The sequence below is a fragment of the Lutra lutra genome, chromosome 2 (genome assembly GCF_902655055.1).
Source record: "Lutra lutra chromosome 2, mLutLut1.2, whole genome shotgun sequence".
Taxonomy (NCBI): Eukaryota; Metazoa; Chordata; class Mammalia; order Carnivora; family Mustelidae; genus Lutra; species Lutra lutra.
This window is the reverse complement of record NC_062279.1, coordinates 166,410,981-166,431,779: the sequence shown is the minus strand read 5'-3', so window position 1 is coordinate 166,431,779 and position 20,799 is coordinate 166,410,981. Positions and strand designations below refer to the sequence as shown.

The following is a 20,799-nucleotide window of genomic DNA, read 5'->3' as shown; positions in this document are numbered from 1 at the left end:
TTTTCATAAAGAATGTATTTCAAATGCGCTTTGGTTGTATTCATCCATGTTTTAGAGGACTGAAAGCATGTGTCATAAAGAAATAGAATATTAATATACTTTAAGAGGAAAACTATGACATGATAGAGGACATATTTTAATTGAATGTTTGATAATGAGCAACTAATTTGAGGAAAATGAGAATAAATTACAAAAAAAATATTTATAAGGAATTCACTTTTACTTTGCTTTCTTTCAAATGTTGTGACTATGTAGAAAACAAAGACCAAAAACTCAAAAGAAAAACACGTATTTTCTTTCTGGTAAAAAGGTAAATAAAATGTATGTTTTAAAAACCTCTAGGTAGGGGCGCCTGGGTGGCTCAGTGGTTTAAGCCTCTGCCTTCGGCTCGGGTCATGGTCTCAGGGTCCTGGGATTGAGCCCCACATCGGGCTCTCTGCTCTGCAGGGAGCCTGCCTCCCCCTCTCTCTCTGCTTGTCTCTCTGCCTGCTTGTGATCTCTGTCAAATAAATAAATAAAATCTTAAAAAAAAAAAAAACAAAGCAAAACATAAAAAACCTCTAGGTAAAATTTTTATTCCCTATAAAAGACATTTCCTATCCTAAATAAAATGGAAATTTATAAAAATAATGAATTTATGTTTCCTACTTGTATTAATAAATACATAACAGACTTTGTAACTACTGAGTGAAGTAAAGAATACTAAGATAAGTAACAAAAAAGGAAAACACATTAATGATGTGTTTCCAAGAGCAGAGAGTGGGTAGAAGGAAGAAGCACCTACTAGTCTAAAATCTACCTTCCCATCTTTTGATTTTAACTTTGATTAAGGTTTAAGATGGTATTATTAAAAAAAAAAAGCAAAACAAACAAACAAACAAACTGGACTGAGTGACCTGATTTCAAGAACAGAGTAAAAAAGGTATAAAAATGGGAAGGTTGAAATACCACTGAAGTCTTTAAGAGAAATATATGAATCCAATTTCCTTCTCCTAGAACTAGGTGACTATCAATTGGACATGTTCTGTCCACTTCACATATAAACAGAGCTTGAGGGTGTGGCCCCTCAGCCACCATCTGTATTTGACCCTGTGCTTGGCCACTTGACAAATTGTGTTGATCATGAGCAAATACTCAACCCTGTGCGTCACTTTCCACATCTACAAAGTAAAGGTAATTAGCTCTATTTCACAGGGTAGTTGTACCTATTTAATGAGTGAAATTATGTAAAATATGTTGACCAGTGCATAGGATATGGCATATAAGTTTAGCTATTATTATTTATTATCCCACTGAAATTAAATCTCAGTGGGGAAAGATTCTTATCTGTTTTTATTACTGTTGCTTCTCTAGTGCTGAGAATAACGGTTTGCACACAATTATATAACTGGCATACAGTAATCACTCATTCAGTGTTTGCTCTGAAATGTTAACTGTATTACCTCTGTGTCTGTACATATATAAATACATATACATAGTATGCATACATGGACCTGCGCAGAGACACTAGTTTCTTATTAAAGGTAAATCGCTAGAGAAAAAGGTGAGAAATTTTTAGTAATAAAGTAAATTAAGTGTTCCTGAGCTAATACAGTGTGCATTGGTTTGGAAAAAAATAGGGATTACCATCTTTTGTTCCTAATGCTGCGTAGAAATGCCATCTCTATTTAAAATGGTCCTTGGGTTCAACAGTTAAATGCAATGAAAAGCAGATTCAAATGCAGTAATAATAATTTTAAAAAACCTTCAAGTTCATGCCACAATTATTGTCATTTCCCAGAAAAAAAGGACTGACTAATCTGCCATTTTTAATATAGGAGGTCAAATGTAAAATTAGCTCTAAAAGCTTAGAAAGATAATTCTTAGAAAAAGTCTATTCAGCTGTTATGGTCCATTGCCTAGAAATTCTGACCAAAGGACAGGAAAGAAGGAGTTCCTCTTCCTGACTTTTGATGAGTTTATTCTATATTGCCGTAACTTTCTATCTAACTTCCTACATCTTGCTGGACATATATATATATATATATATATATATATATATATATATACAGTTCCTAGGCTGCTCATTGCATATTTTGTAACATGATTTTTAACCTTATGAGGCAAATAAAAGGACACAATAAAAAAATCCTCAGTGTGTCTGAGGATTCGTGTAATGATACAATGTACTGGATGCAGATGTATCAACAGACAGTGAAGAGTCAGTCAGAATGTGGTACCAGCCTTGGACATGTTTGGCAGTTTCTGAATGCCGTGAGAAATCTGGATCTTGGTAAGACCAATGATGCACTGTGTGTGAAAATCCACTGAGACTGTCCTTAGAAAAAGAGTGATTATTAAACCTATATTATTATATTTTCAACTGACTCCTTCCCTACTTAACTTCTACTGTTTTTCCTTTGGATCTTGATGCTGAAAATATACTAGAAATTTAAGGCTACATATTACTATCATTTAAAAAGACCTCCTACATTTGTGGAAAAATTTTGGACTTTTTTATATAAATATTGATTTTACATGAATTAATAAACCCAAATGCCCTTATTGGTTGGCAAAATTAAAATAACTAAGATGCTACTTAATATCACAAATCCCTGTGAAAGCTGAAAATTGCAGAAATCATTCAGTGATATGCATAAAAAGTTAGAGGTAATAAGCTAAAAAATGAACTTCAGTTGTGTCCCCCTAAAATTCATATGCTGAAGCTCCAAACCCCAATGTGACTGATTTGGAGCTACAGCCTTTATGGAGGTAATTCGGTTGAATGGAGTCAGAAGGTGAGGCCCTAATCTGTTAGAACTGGTCTCCTTAGAAAGAGGAAGGGATAGAGAGAAAGCCATTTGAGGACACATTGAACAGATAGCTGCCTCCAACCAGGAAGACAGTCTTCATCAGAAACGGAATTTGCTAGCAGCTTGATCTGGGACTCCTGGTGCTCTGAACTGCGAGAAACTAAGCTTCCGTTATTCAAGCCATCCAGTCTCTGGTAGTTTGCTATGGCAGCACTAGCAAGCTGATACTGATTGTCTTTTAAACCTGCTAAGAATACATAGGAGCTATTGTGGACTAGAATAAAAAGCATACCACAACCTAAATTAAATTAAATTTAATTAAAATCTATCAGGGGTACCACGCTAATAAAAATTCTCAGATTTTGTACAGAAGTACATTGGAAGGGAGTTGACTATGAGGGCGTTAGTGGACTCTGTTATATGTAGAAGGGATGGGATCTAGGAGAGATTCTGTTTTGCTTTTCCCCAGCTACATATGGCCCATAGAGATAATAATAGGACCCTCTTCTTGGAGATGTTAGAAAGTAGTAAATAATATGATGATGTATGATAACCAGAGTGATTGTCGCAGAATAAAACCACAGTAATCCATGGCTTTTAGAGACTAGTCCTGATGTGGGAAACAAAAATTCCCAGGAAAGATTTCACGGAAGACGAAATAACTGAAAGAAATGATGGGATTTTTTTAAAGTGTCAAAATGGATAATATCAGATCATATCAAAGTGTTACAAGCTGTTCTTAAACCACTTGCTTTACAGCGGTGAGCTCTTTTCTTCTCCTCCTTCACCATGGAGACCTCAACAGGCATTGAAAGTCTTTCTGATACTATCCAGGGCCTGTTGATGTAGGTAGACACATACACATGGCTGCACCTTACTCAGTGATCGGCATAACTTTGAAGAAATCAATCAGGGCAAGAGAATTGCAGATGCTTCAAACAAGCAGTGGAACAAATTAAAACAAACACTCTCCCAACCCCAAAGGGAGGAAAAAAAAAAAGAAAAGAAAAGAAAAGAAAGTGAAAAAAGATTTTAATATAATTGGTAGTGAAAATACACCAAATTGTAAAATGCATCTTAAGAAGGCTTAGAGAAATTCATGGATGACTAGAAATATTATCTTAAATTGTGGTAATGCTTTACAAACCTCCAATTGTTTTACATAACCCCCTCATAAACCCTGTCATGTAATCAGAGCAGCGGTTGTTATGTAAAATGACAGAGGACACTTTCAACAAGCCTCTGGACTCGAAAGGACTACACAAGGTCACACTGGCCAATCAGTGACAGAACCGGGACAAGAAGGCAGATGTTCAGATTGCCTTATCCAGCTCATTTTCTATTTTGGCAGAGGCCTTTGAGAAGTGAACTACTGAGTGGAAGTTAGGAATTACAGGGACTCTCACTGAGAATTCTGGTAGTTTGACTTACTGTCTGTAATCTGTCCTAGAATTCAATTTCTGAGACTTGAATGAAATTAGGACAAGAATCAACTACATGGCAATAATGTGGCCACTTTAAAAAATTACAGTAGGGGTGTCTGGGTGGCTTAGTGGGTTAAAGCCTCTGCCTTCCTGGGATCAAGACCCACATCAGGTTCTCTGCTCAGTGGAGAGCCTGCTTCCCCCACCCCTGCCCCGCCTGCCTCTCTGCCTACTTGTGATCTCTGTCTGTCAAATAAATAAATAAATAAAATCTTTAAAAATAAAAATAAAAATTCCAGTAGTCGAATATAATAATATGAAGGAGAAGATGAGTATGCTGCTAATGAAGTGGCTGTGGGTTTTTCTTTTTTCCTTTTTTACTTCTTTGTTCCTATCTTTCTCTCAAAAGTATGGGAGCAGAAAGGGAACGGAAACAGAGCAGTTGGACATGATCTTCCAGACCAAAACACCTGGTCCAAATGGGGGAGGGGGTGGATGTTTATTACGTTTTGACACTAATCTTGCAATCATATCAAGCCACGTACAGTTCTTAAGTTACCAGGGCCTTGGGTCAGAATTCAAGGCCACAAACATTTGCCTTTGTCAGACCTGAAATTCCTTTTTCTGATATAATGTCATTATATCCTGGATGCCTAGCTGGAGTTGGAGATGCCTGGTGCCTTAACAGAGTTCGAGTCTTTAAGATTTTATTTATTTATTTGACAGACAGAGATCAGAAGTAGGCAGAGAGGCAGGCAGAGAGGCGAGGAAGCAGGTTCCCCGCTGAGCAGAGAGCCCGATGCGGGTCTTGATCCCAGGACCCTGGGATCAAGACCTGAGCCAAAGGCAGAGGCTTTAACCCACTGAGCCACCCAGGCGCCCCGGTTCGAGTCTTTAAAAAAACTACTGAAGGCTACTCATCCTTCCCCCAAGGCCCTAAGCAGAATCCTCCTTTCTTCAGTAAGGTTGATCTTTGTGAGGTACTGACCTAGTTATCTGCTTAAAGCAATTTACACCAGGGTGTGCCAAAGACTAAACCCAATTCCTTCAGAAGTCATTTGCAATTTGCATTTGCAATTGAAAAGAGTACTCCTTTGAATCTGGGCTCCTAAGGAGTTTTTTGTTTTTTGTTTTTTGCTTTTTTGTTTTGTTTTTTAATAGAGTTGACACACAATGTTACAATAGTTTCATGTGTACAACATAGGGATTCAACACTAAGGAGTTGTAAGACATTTCTCAGCTCCTACTTCACTGCTCATTACTCCCAAGAGCATATTCTCTCTTCTAGACCTCTTTCCTTAGAAAACGAAGTGCATGTTTCTCTTTACAAATACTCCAGGCTTTCACCTTTCAAAGTGACGCTCACCTTGTGCTTTCAGAATAAAAATGGAAACATACTTTATCGGTGAGCATGTTTTGGTACAGGGAAAGGATAATATCTGCAAGAACATATAAAGTGACGAATATAGACACTCATGCCTATTTTTTCCATAAGGAAAAGGATAAGGATAAAGATAAGAATCTGTGTAAGATGAGAACAAGGATCAGAACTCTACTGGGTGGCCAGTGCCTCCCTGACTTGCTTTGCATATTTGCTTAATAGTTTAATTTTATCTTTTTTAAGGGTTTGGTGTTGAGAACACCACCAAGGAGGAAGGAGAGTAAATGAGAATATTTCTCACTTGTTACTGAAATGAGAGTCATACCCACACAGAAAAGGCAGGGACTCTAGCGGGGACTCCAGCCAGCACAGCAGGTAGAGTTTTATCATGGAGACCATCCACCCAGCAGGGAAAGAAAATATCTATTAGGACATTCAGAGTCCGATACAAAAGTGAACATACCAGAGTTCAGTGATCCAATACAAAGAGATCTTCTGTATCTAGCATCAAAGCCCAGGCTCTTTGTTGTTCAACAAATACTTAACGAGTGTCTCCTATGTGCTAGGCACTCTACCAAGCACTGGGAAAACCATGATAGACCAGACAGATTTGGAGGCAGCCCTTGAGAGTTTCATGTATATATCTTGCCTACCTTGCCTATTTTTGCACTGTCCTATCTAGGAAGAGACTTGTTCTAACCATCCTTTTAATTACACACCAAAGCCTTACACTGTGTATTAACGATTCAGCAAATTAATATAATCTCTACGAAAAGGATGAAAACACACACCACACACACATCCAAGAAAAGTGTTTTGCAAAGTTATAGATTGAAAATTATTCCCAGAAACATATTTCAAACTCTGGATTTACTTCTTAAGGGCCTTGGTTTTTCTAGAGATAGCCTCAAAAATACAGTTAGGTTTAGAGTGACTTACCCAATTCTTAAGGTGTTTGAAATCACATATGTGGTGGTTTACAAATGCAGTTAATTAGATCTGCACATTATACCTACAGCCTTTTTGTTTGTTTTTTTTTTTTGTTTGTTTGTTTTGTTTTTTGGTAATATTAAGTGCAGTTTGTGACTGCAAAACCTTTGACAACCTGGGGCACGTTCTAAGGAGTTCTTCTGAGGTGGTTTTACCCAGATAAATCAGAAAACAGACTATATTCAAAAGCACAGATTTCACAGCTTTCCCCAAGTGCTTGCAGTACACTTGAATTCCGATCTGATATTTCTTCAAAGACTTTATAAAGTTCTTAAGGTAGTTCCACCAGTCACAAATCAATTTTTCCTTTTCAGTTTCATTCACTTCAGAAATAACAACGATGCTTTTCCTCACAGATTGTTCTGAGGAACAAATGAGCAAACATAGCGCTTGATGCTTTGAAACTTAAGAAGTATGATGCAAATACAATCTATCATTTTCTACTCCATAATCTTTTTTATCATAGATTAATTCCAAGAGGACAGAGACTCTATCTTATTATTTTTTTGCATACTCAGTACCAGCGCCAATATTAGAGGTGTTAAAAGTGATTAAACCAGTCTCTAACATTCTCATTTTCTTCTTTAGATTTTGTGATGGAAAATAAAATATTATCTTATCATTTAAAACAAAATATTCCACTGCTGAAATTTACAGGCTATCAGGTGGTATGTTCTGTATCTGTCTCCATCTGTCCACAGGCACCTCTCTATGTGGTAAATTCCAGTAATCACAAAGGAGACTGATCAAGAGACTGAGGTGGATGACAATTGGGAGCAAAAAAGGTGGAGAAAGAGGAAGTCTGTGCAAAATAGGAACCAATGGTGACATGTTCAGAGATTAAAACACACACATACACACACAGAGAAATGATAATAGGCTTCTAAAAGCTTTTTGCTGTTGATGAATACTTCTGTAATCGTATGTTGTTGATGATTCTGATTCAGCTAGATAGTACACTAAAATCTTTGGGAGTGTTATATTTTTGTGGCGATTTATTATGTTTTTCCAATAATAGCCATAGTTTCCCACCCCAAACAAACTGCAGTGGTGGTTCTGAACACTTTTCAACTGTTTCCATAACAAAACACAGTTTTTCCATGGCAACCAAGAATAGGAACACACATACACAACTGAAATAAGGATTGTACACGACAACATTTACTCTCACTATATGGGTGATGTAGTTGGAATGGTTGTGTTTTATTTCACATCTTTCTGATTGTGGTAGAGACGCACTAAATCAATCCACGCCTCAATAATGTGCTGCAACCCAAGTTTTCAAAAGGCTGCCTTAGAATTTTCTTTGTGAAAGTATTTATGTACATCCTCTCTATGTTGTTGCAGTTAGATTATCCTAAAATTCTGGACCTTTTTCCTGTATAATTTGTTTTTGAATTGATATGATTTGTTACAGGATTCAGACTTTAAGTATACCTAAGGAAGTTTACTACTTTTGATGAGGAAACATGACGTTTTCAAGAAGCAGAAAGTGGTAAGGATTTTTTAACCAGCTTCTTAGACTGGTCCTTGTGCTCAAAACAAATTGAGAAGTTGAGGATAATTAGGTTTTATTCAGGAATTTCACTACAGTTTCAATAATATTTCTGAAAATGTCATTTTTTTTGTAAAATTAAACACCTAATAGAATAAAAACCTTGAAATATATACACTAGAGAATTACATGGGTTAAAGTACATTTCCTATCACTCCACATTTTAGTATTTTTCCAATATTTATTTATCATCATTATTTTTTAGAGAGAGACAGAGAGCGTGCGTGTGTGTGTGTGTGTGTGTGTGTGTGTGGTGAGGAGAGGTGGGAAGGGAGGGAGAGAAGCTTAAGCAGGCTCCATGCCCAGTGTGAAGCCCAACATGGGACTCTACCTCAGGACCCTGAGATCATGAGCTGAGCTGAAATCAAGATTTGGACGCTAAACCAACTGAGTGACCCAGGTGTCCCAGTATTCTTCAAGTATTTATTTATTTTTATTAGAGGGCTTTTATATTGACAAGAGTTCACAAAAAAAAAAAAAAAAAATCCCAAGAATCTGGCATTCTTAGTATTTCAAAACTGTGGAAAACTTTGTAGGGCAGATGATGTGATAAACGTATTAGAATTTGATCAAACTTTACACACGGAACACTTATTTTTAGGCACAAATACACATACAACAAACAGAGACATAAATATATAAACATTAGAGAATTAGAGGGACCACCCAATGGAATCCCTGACTTACCCAGAATATTACTTACAGAACAAAAATTCAGCCACTCTCTTTCTCAACCATATCTAAATTCTGAATTCTCGGAAGCAGCCTGAATTTATGTTATCTGACATCAAATAGAATAGCCTTCAGATAAATGTACCACAAAAGCAGGAAGCCACAAATTCCTCCTGAATGTGACTACAGTGACTTTAGTAAATCTAAGTAAAAATTCCAAATTTTCTTAAGGAATTTAACAACAAAAACTTAAAAATTCTATAGATAGTACAGATTCTTTGGTCAGTATTTCAAGATTAAGGATAAACCAGTCCATTGGCAGTAACTACTTAATACAAAATTAATCTCTCAAATTTGTTTTATAAACAATTTTTTTTTAATAAATCTTGCTCAAAGTCCTTGCATATAGATGTGTGGAAGCACACACAAATAAACACAGTGACATTTAGAAATACACACACAGGATGAACAAGAGACACTATCTTTTACTCTAACACACTATCTCACTGGCCTGGAAAAGATTGTGATTCCAAAGCCATTTAAAAATATCGATCAACTTGAAATTTTATCAAAAGTCACTATTTAAGCTATTACAGACAAAGACTCAATAGACTTAATTTTCCTGAGTCCACAGAAAGCTAGAATCTCAAAAGTATTGCTGGAATGTGCCTTGGGACTTTTTTTTTTTTTTTTTTTTAATTTCTGCTAACCACCTCTTTGAGAATGGAGTTCCTGGTGACTTAGACATCCATTGGTAGCACATTTCTTTATTAATACTGCTTCTTTTATAAGTTTATTTCAATAGTATTCTTCCTTAAATGAAGGGGAGGAAAAAAAACAAAAAACAAAAACCTTGAAAATCAAATGCACAAATGAAACAAGCAGTGATTGGCTGACACCCCACGGCCAACGGCGGGCTCCAGCAGGTTTCGGAGTAGCAAGATCATCAGAGTATGGTGCATAATGGAGCATCATATTAGAGTGGAATTCAGCCAAACACAGTAATGTATGGATGTAGACGCATCTGAAAGAAGGAAAATAAAGATTTATGCAGGTAAAAAAAAAAAAAAAAAGTGTGATGAATTTTACCCCAATATCTTCTACCCAATCAGAATGCTGTGGTAGAGGTTTTGGTGCAGAGATTTTTTTATTTACTAATTACCTGTTTGTAAATAATAAAAATGCCCAGGGCGGGTAAAGTTAACTTGTCAGATGAATCCTACTCAGAAGCTTTATTAGTTTTTTTTGTTTGTACACAGCATTAGAGTTCAATATAAACATCACCAAATTCCTGAAAATAAACTTTTATTCCGCCTTTAAAACATTAATTCACCAGAAGTGATAATTAAGATTAGTTTTAGTGGTTTCAGCTCAATTCTTCTTGGAATGTGATTTCTCCCACAACACTAATGGTAAATAAAGCCTGTGTAATGTTCCGAAACGGAGTCCCTGCTTTAGAAAAGATTCTAAGGGCTTTTAAAATAAATAAGAGAGAAAAGTAGAGCTGACTCAAGATCTATATGAACAGATCTTATTATTTCTATGGAGTCACAGTAAATAAATGGATGGGGAACCTTGCTATAGTCCAGAAATTGCTTATATACAGCTTAAACATAAAGCTCTAAATAATTATTATACTAAATTTCCAACATAACCTCTACCACTCTCCTCTCTCAGGAAAAGATATGGTGGCAAAATATCTAATAGTGTTGGTGACGATTGTGAAGCAATGGTTATCACAGTATATTCAGTTTTTAAAACAGTTCAAATTTTATTCTTGAAATTAATAAAGTCCATCATTAGCATTTTATCACTATATAAATTTAAACTATGATACAATGGATTGGTTAATTGCCTAACAAAAGAGGCAATCCAACTGAAAAATTAAAAAATGTCACATTCTTTTAAAATTTGCTAGGAAACAAAATTAGAGAAAAGTTAGTTCACAACTGTGTGTTAAGGACACTATGAAGGTAGAGCACAACTGCAAAGTTGGCAAAATGCAAAGGAGCATAGAAGCCAGACAGAATCATCCATACTGATGAAAAAGGTAAAAGATTATTCTGATTAGAATACATATAAACTTTCTATACATACTGTATAGAAAGCTTCTATTAATTTCTATTAAGATTATGTTTTTACTGAGGTTATACTAATCCCAGATAGAAGCTTACATCCTATTGTCATGGTTCTGTTAAAATTAAAAATTCTGTCAATTAACCTGTTGCATATATGTTCTAAACAATGTTAAGTTACTTCAATGAGTGTAATCAATTGCTATTTTATATAGGGAAAAAGAACCATTAATTTCCTTTGAATAGCTATAAAATTTGAATTATAATTTCTCCAATAATTTACAGATTAAAAACTAGAGCCTAAAGCAGAATTACATTCTATTGTAAAAAATTCAGTCTTCCTAACCAAATATATAGTTATACATACACAGGTAAATCTCAGCAGATTTCTATCTCTATTGAAATATATATAGTGAAAGTTATGTGACTTCAATTTTATTCATAGAGATAAAAAAACAGAACCAGAACACTGGCTCTGCATTCCATGACTTGTATCCACATTGTATCCTCAATAATCTTGTGATCTCAACCAAATTATTTTATCATAAAGGCTTCAACTTCTTAAGTTTCATTGCATCAGTCAAGGAACCAGCAGAAAACCAAATTCACACCTCAATGGTACAGAGAGAGAAAAGCCTCAGTCTCTCTTCATATAAAATGAGGGAACTGGTTTGGATGATATCTTTTAATTCAAAAATGTGCTGACTCCAGTGATTTTTAGGTACAAACACTAAATGGTTGATTATATTTTCTTTCAATTTTGCATATGTTTAAAGTTCAAATATGTTCCATATATTAATGTATGAATATCACAATGAAATAAAAGTCCAATGGTGCCATACTTGGTTTATATGAATATATCTGTATGTGTTTGTGTGTGCGGAGAGACAGAGAAAGAGATACCAGGTGTACATTTTTCCACATTTATAAGGTATGTAATTACTCCAAAATAGAAGATAACAGGAAAGAATGATTTTGCTATATTTATCCAGCTGCATGATTTACTTAAAATCTATAAATTGACTTTGTGGTCTCATGTCTAAGTTATTAATTGACTTGGGATAAGTTTGAGATAAGTTTCAGATTGTCATACCTTACATAAAAATTTATATATGCAAGGTAGATCAGATCAGTGGATGACCCTTTCCTTATTCATAAACATCCAGAGATCTAGGTAATGTTGCTCTAGTAGATATCTCCTGACAAAAGACATAACCTTTCATCAGTTATTAGCCACTCGTCTATTACATCAGTCCAAATGTAACAGAAATTTCACCATATGCAGATGCCCTGTGCCTCCTGAAAGTGTTTCTGGTTATACACAGAAGAATCACATTGTAGAAATTATGCTTATCAAAATGAAACTAGAAGCTGTGGCTGGCATCACTCTGCAGATGCATTCTTACTATAATATGTATGATGTAATGTACATACACGAACAAACTGATACTTAGTTTTCTCAGTACTGAAAACTCTAATAGATGACCGCAAGTCATCCATTTGCTTCCGACTGGAAGTAACTTAAAAAGTAATTTCTGCCGTATTTTTTACTAAGTATACAATGAATATATTGAACACAACTTGAGCACTTAAAGAGAATATTATTCAGACTACATTCCGCAGTTCCAAAGGCAAAGGAAACTATCACTGGATTTAATATGAATTTTTCTTGAGCATTTCTGCATCAGCTACAAATGGATTTTTAAATTAATGTTTATTCAGGCTGTATCTTCCTTACTCTTGCCAAAAGTAAAGTACTTTACTTTCCATTTACTAAATACAATAAAATTTTTACTTGCCAGTGCATTATCTGAATAAAAGCATGGCATGAATAAACTCAATAGGACCTAAAAATAATAACACAAAGTAGTGACTATACTTTCATATGCTTACTAATCTTCTGGAATTATACTATTCTTTAAAAAAATTGAAAAATATTTAATACATAATACTACTCTGAAGATTATAAAATAAGTAGAAAAATAGAATGCCTCTGCTTTTATTTTATAAGTCAAAAGCACAATTGTATTTCCAAGTCGCAAAACTTGAACAACCACTAAAACCAGGTTTACCAAGCAAAGGAAAGGTGGACACTTAATCTCAATAATGCTGTCAATGATCCACATTAGGTTCAATTAGACACATTATTTAGTTGAGAGCAAAGGCTATTGTTTTAACTGCAAAGGTCTGAACTATGGAAACCTGGGCTACATCATCAGGTTTGCTAAGGTGTGATTTTCAGAAAGAAAAAAAAAAATACAGCAACTCTGCAACACACATCTTTTAGATTCTGCCAAAGAGTAACTACAGAAGCTTGATTTAAAAATTTCTAGACCCAGTGAAAACAAGCCAAAAAGGGGGGAGGGGCATTATTTACAAACTTGTTTCCATAAAGCTGTTTAACTTATTACAATATAACCATTAACAGGATTTAAGAGCAACACTTTGAAATGTCTAATTATCATGAAGATGAAAACACTGTAAACAAATACCCTTTCCACTATATCACAGGTAAAGAACTATGTTAAAGCAATTCAAGAGAATTATAAATACAATGAAGACTTTATGTCAGATGAAATCTCTGATTTTTAATTAATCCCTACCATAAGGAATTAAAATATGGCATCCCTCAGGGTTTTTCTTAGATAAATTCAGTATCAAAGGGGGGAATTATAACAAAACCTGTGTTCTTTATTTTATTTTATTTTATATCAAATTTAAACACAGAAAATACATTTTGGCAGTTGTTTTTAGGTAAAGCTAATATCTTTTAAAAATAAAAACAGAAAATCATCTACTTATGGTGCAAACAAAAATCAGAACAAAAAAGATCCTGTTTATTGTGTCAGACGTCTAAACAGAATGTAACTTTGTAAATGGATCCCTTGTCCCCTGACAGCAATATTGAAGAGATGAAGAGTATCAATTACTATTACTAATTAGATTAAGGGGAATGTGTTTCATTCTCCTTTATTTCATTTTGTTTCAGCTCTTTATTATGGTAAAAACTTTACACATCTTTTGAATACCTAACAACATATAAGTTTTCCAGTCACTTTTGGCAAACTGCATGATTTATACCAATGGCTTTGCAGGTTTTCTATTTTGGTATACAGACTTCTTTGCTCTGTTAAGAGTCTCTAACACCATACATTAGTTTATTTATAAGCATATCACTTTGCCTTTTAAATAGGATGCCACAACAGTCTTGGTATTGGCTGTCTTAAATATTCAAGAATATAGAGCCAAACTCATTTGATGAGCCAAATAAAGCTTAAGTGGCAGCACAGAACACATGAGGGGGTTGTATAAAATATCTATAAATCTGCCACCTGATATGTCCGTTCCAAAGTTTAAGATTATGCAATTTAAAATATAAATGCCATTCAGCCACAGGACAAAACATCCCATTAAGATGACAGTGAAGAAGTAAACATTCTGAAGAAAGATGTTTTCACACACTTTTTGCACTACATGTTATCATTTTCCAAGGAAATTTCTATAGACCTTAATTTATCTGTGGGTGTTCCTAAGCCATCTTAGAAAAGTAGTATTATTTTACCTGGACATGTCCTTATTTACAAAAGGGATAGAAGTACCAAAAACAAAACAAAAATCTTCTTCTTCTAACTCCAGGTAAAGCAATAACACAACAAATATAACCTTCCACTTAGTAAATTACAGGTTAAAAGAAATAAGTAACTCAGGCTCACAAGCATCGCATATTTTCAAAAGCCATTTAATGTAATGAAGTTCAAGCCTATATTTTCTTGGATTGCTGTGGTAATTGGATATAAAATCATGTGAAGTCTGTTTCTCCTTAACCAAATAGCTGCAGTAAAGTACTATAAGTAGCAAATATTTCTTTAGGAAATTGATTTTTAAAACTATGAAAGCAGTAAGGAATTAATATCTCTTTTCTATGTCTTTAATGAACCCATCAATAACATCTTTAATGATGCTATAAAACAAGTTTTTCTTTTGCCTTAATTCTTCTCACATTGCACATTCCACATGCAAAGCATAGTTAATAGAAAAACTATTATTTGATATTATTTGACAATCAGAGATGTGTTTTTCAAGATGAGCTCTTGTGATAAGAAATATGTGGCATTTTATTAGTGGGGCTGCTACAGCATTAGACACAGCAATTTCCAAAAGGTTTTACTTGCCGAAGTCAGACCTTGGTGGGTGTAAAAAGTAAACTTTGTGAGCATTACATATATCACACAAGCAAAACTTACAAAAATAAATTTTCTGTTTTCTGAAGTTATCTCAAAATATGCTTTTTAAAACTGTTTCCACATCTCACTGAAAAACAACGGTATTGAATGTTCCATATAACTGTAATAACGTCAGGGTATCACAAGGCAGACCAAAATTTTCTTTTACACAGTGCATCAAATAAGAACATTTCTGTTGTTCAGCTTAAATAATAAATGGATCATGCACTTTACTTTTGCTTATAAACTTTTAATACCAAACACGAAGAATGCAAGTGCTAACTTCATAGCCTCACAGAAGTCTAGTTGTTACAGACACTGAAGTATTAAAAATGCAGTTTTGCATATTTGTGTATCATTAAATGTTTTTAAATCGATATTTTTGTCAAAGTAATCAGTATTTAAGTATCTCAGTCTTGCTACTATATTTGCATGAACCAGCCTCCATGATCTGTACAATCTTACATAATACATAACACAGATAAAACTTTTATAGTGTTCAATTTGCATAGGCACCAGTAGGAACTTTAGAAATTCCCCCCCCGCCCCGGGTGTAATTATACACTGAGTAGCCACAAAACAAAATAATTTCAGGTTAAAGCTAACCACCCAAACCATATATACATATTTTTCCTGAAAATAGAAAATGTAGGATGAATTAGTACTGTCAAGGATAAAGAGATGTACAAAACACCGCCTACTTTGAATACATTCTTAGATAGCTTAGTAAAGGTTGGTTTGGTACGTTGCAAAATACAAGGGGGTACCTCGCGCAGATGGCCTGTGGTCAATTAATGATCTATGAATTCACATTAATTCACTGCTATTAAATTTTTAAATAATAGCTTTAAAAGAGAAAACAAAACTTCACAGAAGATGTTCGTCTAGAGTTACTAGCCTTCTGTGGGATATTTAGATATATTTGGAACACATCTTACCTGTTTGCTGTACTTGTTATTGGTTTGACAGCTGTATTCAGAGCAGTGATCTGATCCAATTGAAATGTTGTCTCCTGCTCCCACAAAGGTGTTGGCTGGTGGCAGATCTTGTACGGCCTGGTGTTTTTTTCCTGCAGTTGGTGACTGGGGGTGAAGCTGGACAGTAGGCAATGGAGAGCTAGATTTGTAATGCCTGGCCAGGTCAGGACTGCCAGGCCCCCCATTAACAGATCGGTATCGCCCCATGCTTGGGCTATCTGACAGCTTCTCATTGACACTATCATACCTCTGTCCATTTGGTTTAGAAGCTTCTACAGTGACAATGCTGCTATAGAGAGGCTGCTTAGATTTTTTGTTTTTCTTGTCCTTTTTAGGCTTTTTAGATTTGTCGTGCTGCTGGGGTGTAAAAAAGTCTTCGTGATCCTTTTTGCCAGCTTCATAGCCATTTTTATTTTTGGACCGGCAGTACCTTGCCATCACTACAATTAAGATGATTAGAATCACTGTCATAATTCCAGCAACCACCCCAATGACAATACTGAGTCTCTGCTTGCTAATTTCATAACTTGGGTCACCAGCTATATCCTGGGTGAGTGGGGTGTGCAAACTTCTGGCTATCTGGGAGTCAATCACAGTTGCATTAGAAACACTTTCATTGACAAACACATGCACCAGAGTCGTGGTGGACTGGGAAGGCTGCCCACTATCATTCACTTGCACAACCAACCTGTGCAAGCCATAATGCTTTTGGGTGAGTTTTCCCACTAAGGAAACCACACCACTGGTGGAATCAATCTCAAACAGCTTGAAGGGATTCCCTCCCACAATGCTGTAGTTAAGGTCTGCATTGATGCCGTCGTCACTGTCTGTTGCCAACACTGTAGCTACTACTGTCCTGACATTACTCGAAGGTGGCAGTAAAGTGTAGGAAATGTTTCTGGGAAGGGTAACTGTGGGAGCATTGTCATTCTCATCCATCACAAAGAGAGAGACTGTGGCTGTGGCGGATCTAGGAGGATCTCCCCCATCCACAGCCTTGACTCTGAATGTGTACGTGGTCTGATGTTCCCGGTCAAAAGACATTGTGGAGTAAATGGTCCCCGTGTCATTCTCAATGGAAAAAATGTTACTGTTTTCTTCGATGTAGAGGCTCATCTCCGCATTGCGCCCCTTGTCAGCATCCATCACCGTGACCATCCCCACAGGGCTGTTGGGCTGCAAGTTTTCTTTCACATAAAAGGTAAAGACGTCCTGCATAAACTTAGGGTCATTGTCATTCTTGTCAGCCACCTGCACAATCACCGTGGTGCTGCCCTGCAGCACCGGGATGCCTTTGTCTTTGGCGTTAACTTTAAACTCATACCTGTCTGTCTGCTCTCGGTCCAGCACTGTATTGACAAGGATGTCCCCAGAATCAGGATCGATGGCAAAGATCCCCATAATGGAAGAATCCAGAGAGTAGGCAATCTCTGCATTTTTCCCACTGTCAGCGTCTGTCGCCAGCACCGTGGCCACCCTCTCTCCAGGGATGTTATTCTCGGGAAAGTACACCTCCACCACTGACTGGCCAAAGACGGGCGGGTTGTCATTGGTGTCTCCTACCTTGACAACCAGGGAGTTGTTGCTGGAGAGGCTGGGGCTGCCCGAGTCCACCGCCACTATGACCACGTTGAATTCCCGGGTGGTCTCATAGTCCAAAGGCGCCGAGGTGTGCAGAAAGTACTTTTTCTTGTTCTGGTCGCCCTCTGTGTCGCTGGCCGGCTTGAGCTGGAAGGGCACATCACCCACCACGGTGCAGGTGACTACCCCGTTCTCGCCTTGGTCTCGGTCGGACACCTGTACCAGAGCAATGGGGGTGTCGACCAGAACATCCTCGGCCACGTTGGCCACCCCGTCCTTGAGTGGGATACGCCCGATCTTGCGGATTTCAATGGACGGCACATTGTCGTTCTCGTCCTTGATGTTAAGGACCACCGTGGCCTTGTCGGTCTTGGGGGGCTGCCCGCGGTCGCGGGCCATGACCGTGAAGCGCAGCTGGTTCACCTCCTCGCGGTCGATGCGGTGCAGGACACTGAGCCAGCCGGACGTCTCGTCGAGTCGCAGCAGCCGCCGCACGGATTCGGTAGCCGCTCCGAACACATACTCGATCTGTCCGTTGACCCCCACGTCCAGGTCCGCGGCACGAAGCTGCAGGATGGGAGTCCCTGGGGCGCTATTCTCGGCTAGGTCAGCTTCATACACGCTCTTCTCGAAGCGGGGACTGTTGTCGTTCACGTCGGTGATGAGCACCCTTAGGATGGCCTGAGAGGAGCGAGGCGGGTCGCCACCGTCGCGCACCCGCAGGGTCAGCTCGTAGGAATCGCGTTGTTCCCGGTCCAGCGCCCCCTTCACAATCAGCTGTGGCTGCTTCTCGCCATCCGGGGTGTCGGCCACCTGCAGTTCGAACACGCTGCTGCGGCCACCGGGGTTGATCCCGCCGCCGCCCTCTGGTGCGTCCGGCCGCCTCTTGGAGCCGCCCGGGCCGCCGCTGCTCGCGCCGTTCCCGCCGCCCCCGGGGTAGGGGGCGCTGTCGGCAGGCCCTGCGCGCCGGCCCTCGCCGCCGCCGCCGCCGCCGCCGCCGCCACCGCCCCCGGGCTCCTGGAGCAGCTCGTAGCGTTCGATGCCGTTGCGGCCGAAGTCACGGTCCGTGGCGGTGGGTAGCAGGTAGAGAGTGCCCACCGGTCGGTTCTCCTCCACCGTGAGCGTGAGCACGGGTGACGGGAAGGTGGGCGTGTTGTCGTTGATATCGAGTACGATGACCCGACCCTCGAACAGGTCCACCCAGCTCTGCGAGGGCCCGATCACCGACACTTCGAAGTCCAGAAAGCACTCGTTCTCGTCGAAGATCATCTGACACTGGGGCAGCTTCTCGCGGTCGATGCGCCGCTCACTCGTGCTCAGCTCGCCGGTGAGGTTGTCGATCTTTAGGTACTCCGAGCCCGACTCGAGGCTGAAAGTCACCTCACCCGAACCCGTCACGATGCCCAAGTCCGAGGCGACGTTGCCGATGCGGACGTCCGCTGGGCCCTCCTCAGCCAGTCGATATCGGAGGAGTTGCTTGGCGGCCGCCAGGCTGAGCGAGAGCGGCAAGAGGAGACAGCAACCCAGGCACCAGCCGCGCGCCCACCCCGCGGTCCGCATCCTCAGCATCTTCTCCTGCTGCTGCTGCTACTGCTCCTTCTAATCACAGCCCCCTCGGCGCCCCCCTCCTCCGGGGCCGACCGCCTGCCCTCCTCCCAGTCCTCTTCTCTCTCCCGGAAAGGAGGAAGCGAGAGGAGGGAGGGGGCAAGAGCACCGTGCGGAGTCGGCCTGGGGGCAGGGGGACCGGCGATAGATTCTTCTTCTTTTTTTTTTTTTTCCTTCTGCTTCTTCCGAAAGTTATTGTTTCATAATTCATGCAATGGGTGCTAATCGCCCGCTCGCCGGCCGCCGTTCAGTCGCAGTACTCACAGTTCACGGGACACTGCGCGCCGCGGCTCGGCGCCCCCCCAGAGTCATCCCCGCAGCGGGCGTAGGATCCCGGGCTCCGGTTCCCGCTCTGTCGGATGGGGCCGGAACCGCTCCAGCAGGCGGGTGGTGGAGCCGGGAAGCGGCGGGGAACAAGCCTGCAGCCTCCCCCGCCTGCCAACCCCGTTCGTTTTTGCTGCCACTCGAGTTGCGTCCAATTCACGTTCCAGCCACTCACTCCAGACCCAGCTTCTGCTCCGGCTGCCCAGGCAAACGTGAGTTGCTTCCTGCACGAGGCACCGGGGCCAGCAACAAGCCAGTCTGAACTCTGACTCTGACTCTGCTCTGGCAGCGGGGGAGCCAGTCAATAGATCGAGAATGAAAAATCCCTGTCAGGTCGCTTCGGGCACCGTGCAGTGGAGACCACTCGCGTCACACAGCGGTCCGCGTCCGGGTCCTCCCCGCGCGCCGAAGAGCAGCCCGAGCCATCTTCAGAGACGCCCAGAGTCAGTCTCTTCTCACCCCCAAGAGCTCGGGTTTCTCTTTTTTTCTTAACAACTCTGCGCAAGGTCATTAGTCACGTAGCCGCCGCCTGAAACCGCAGCAGCCGTTCGCCCGCGGGGGCGAAGGCTGAGCCGTGCGCACCGCGCGGTGCCCAAGTTTGGGTTCGCAGCCGCAGAGTCCGTGCCTTTCCTCACCTGCATTCGGCCCGCAATTCGGAGCACTGGGATCTGCAGCGCTGTGCGCGATTCAGGGAGGAGATTGCAGCCTCTCTCTCTCTCTCTCTCTCCCCGCTCTCTCTCGATCCCTCCCCTCCCTCCCTCTCTCTCCTCCCTCCTCCTCCTCTCTCCTCCCTCCCCTCCTTTCCCCTTTCCCCTTCTCCCACTCTTTCTCTTGCACGCTCCCTCTCTTTCCTCCCAGTCCCAATGCTGGCAACTCGGGCTGAACTTGATCCCTTTGCAGTTCAAATGTGAGCAAACCAAGCTCGGTGCTCAGGCGACGATGGCCTGGCGAAAGCCCCCGGCCGGCCTCCCCCAACGGCAATTAACAAAGATGCCCAATTCTGTCCGGATTTCCGAAGAAAAGCCAAAGGCACTGGGGAGGGGGTGAGCGGGAGGTGGAGTCAGAGACAGCTGCCAAGTAGCTTAAAAAAAAAAAAAAAGAAAAGAAAAGAAAAGAAAAAGGAAAAAAAAAAAGAAAAAAAAAATCCAGTTGCCAAGGGGAGAAAAGTGCCAGTCGGTTGTTGCCTCGGAAGTGCCCTGG

General features: G+C 39.9%; 1 protein-coding gene across 12 annotated transcripts in view; it reads right to left on the bottom strand.

Annotated features, from left to right (window-relative positions):
* The window catches only part of PCDH7 (protocadherin 7), a 425,601-nt gene extending 406,362 nt beyond the window's left edge, over window positions 1-19,239 (bottom strand). For 10 of the 12 annotated variants that reach the window (XM_047719070.1, XM_047719071.1, XM_047719072.1 and 7 more), the window contains exon 1: window positions 16,051-19,239. In XM_047719070.1, coding sequence (XP_047575026.1) covers window positions 16,051-19,239 — 3,189 coding nt within the window. Of the gene's footprint in view, window positions 1-9,563; window positions 9,839-10,956; window positions 15,201-16,050 lie in introns of those variants that run through there. The other 2 variants (XM_047719081.1, XM_047719082.1) reach the window with 2 other exon arrangements.
* Window positions 19,240-20,799: the final 1,560 nt, after the last annotated feature.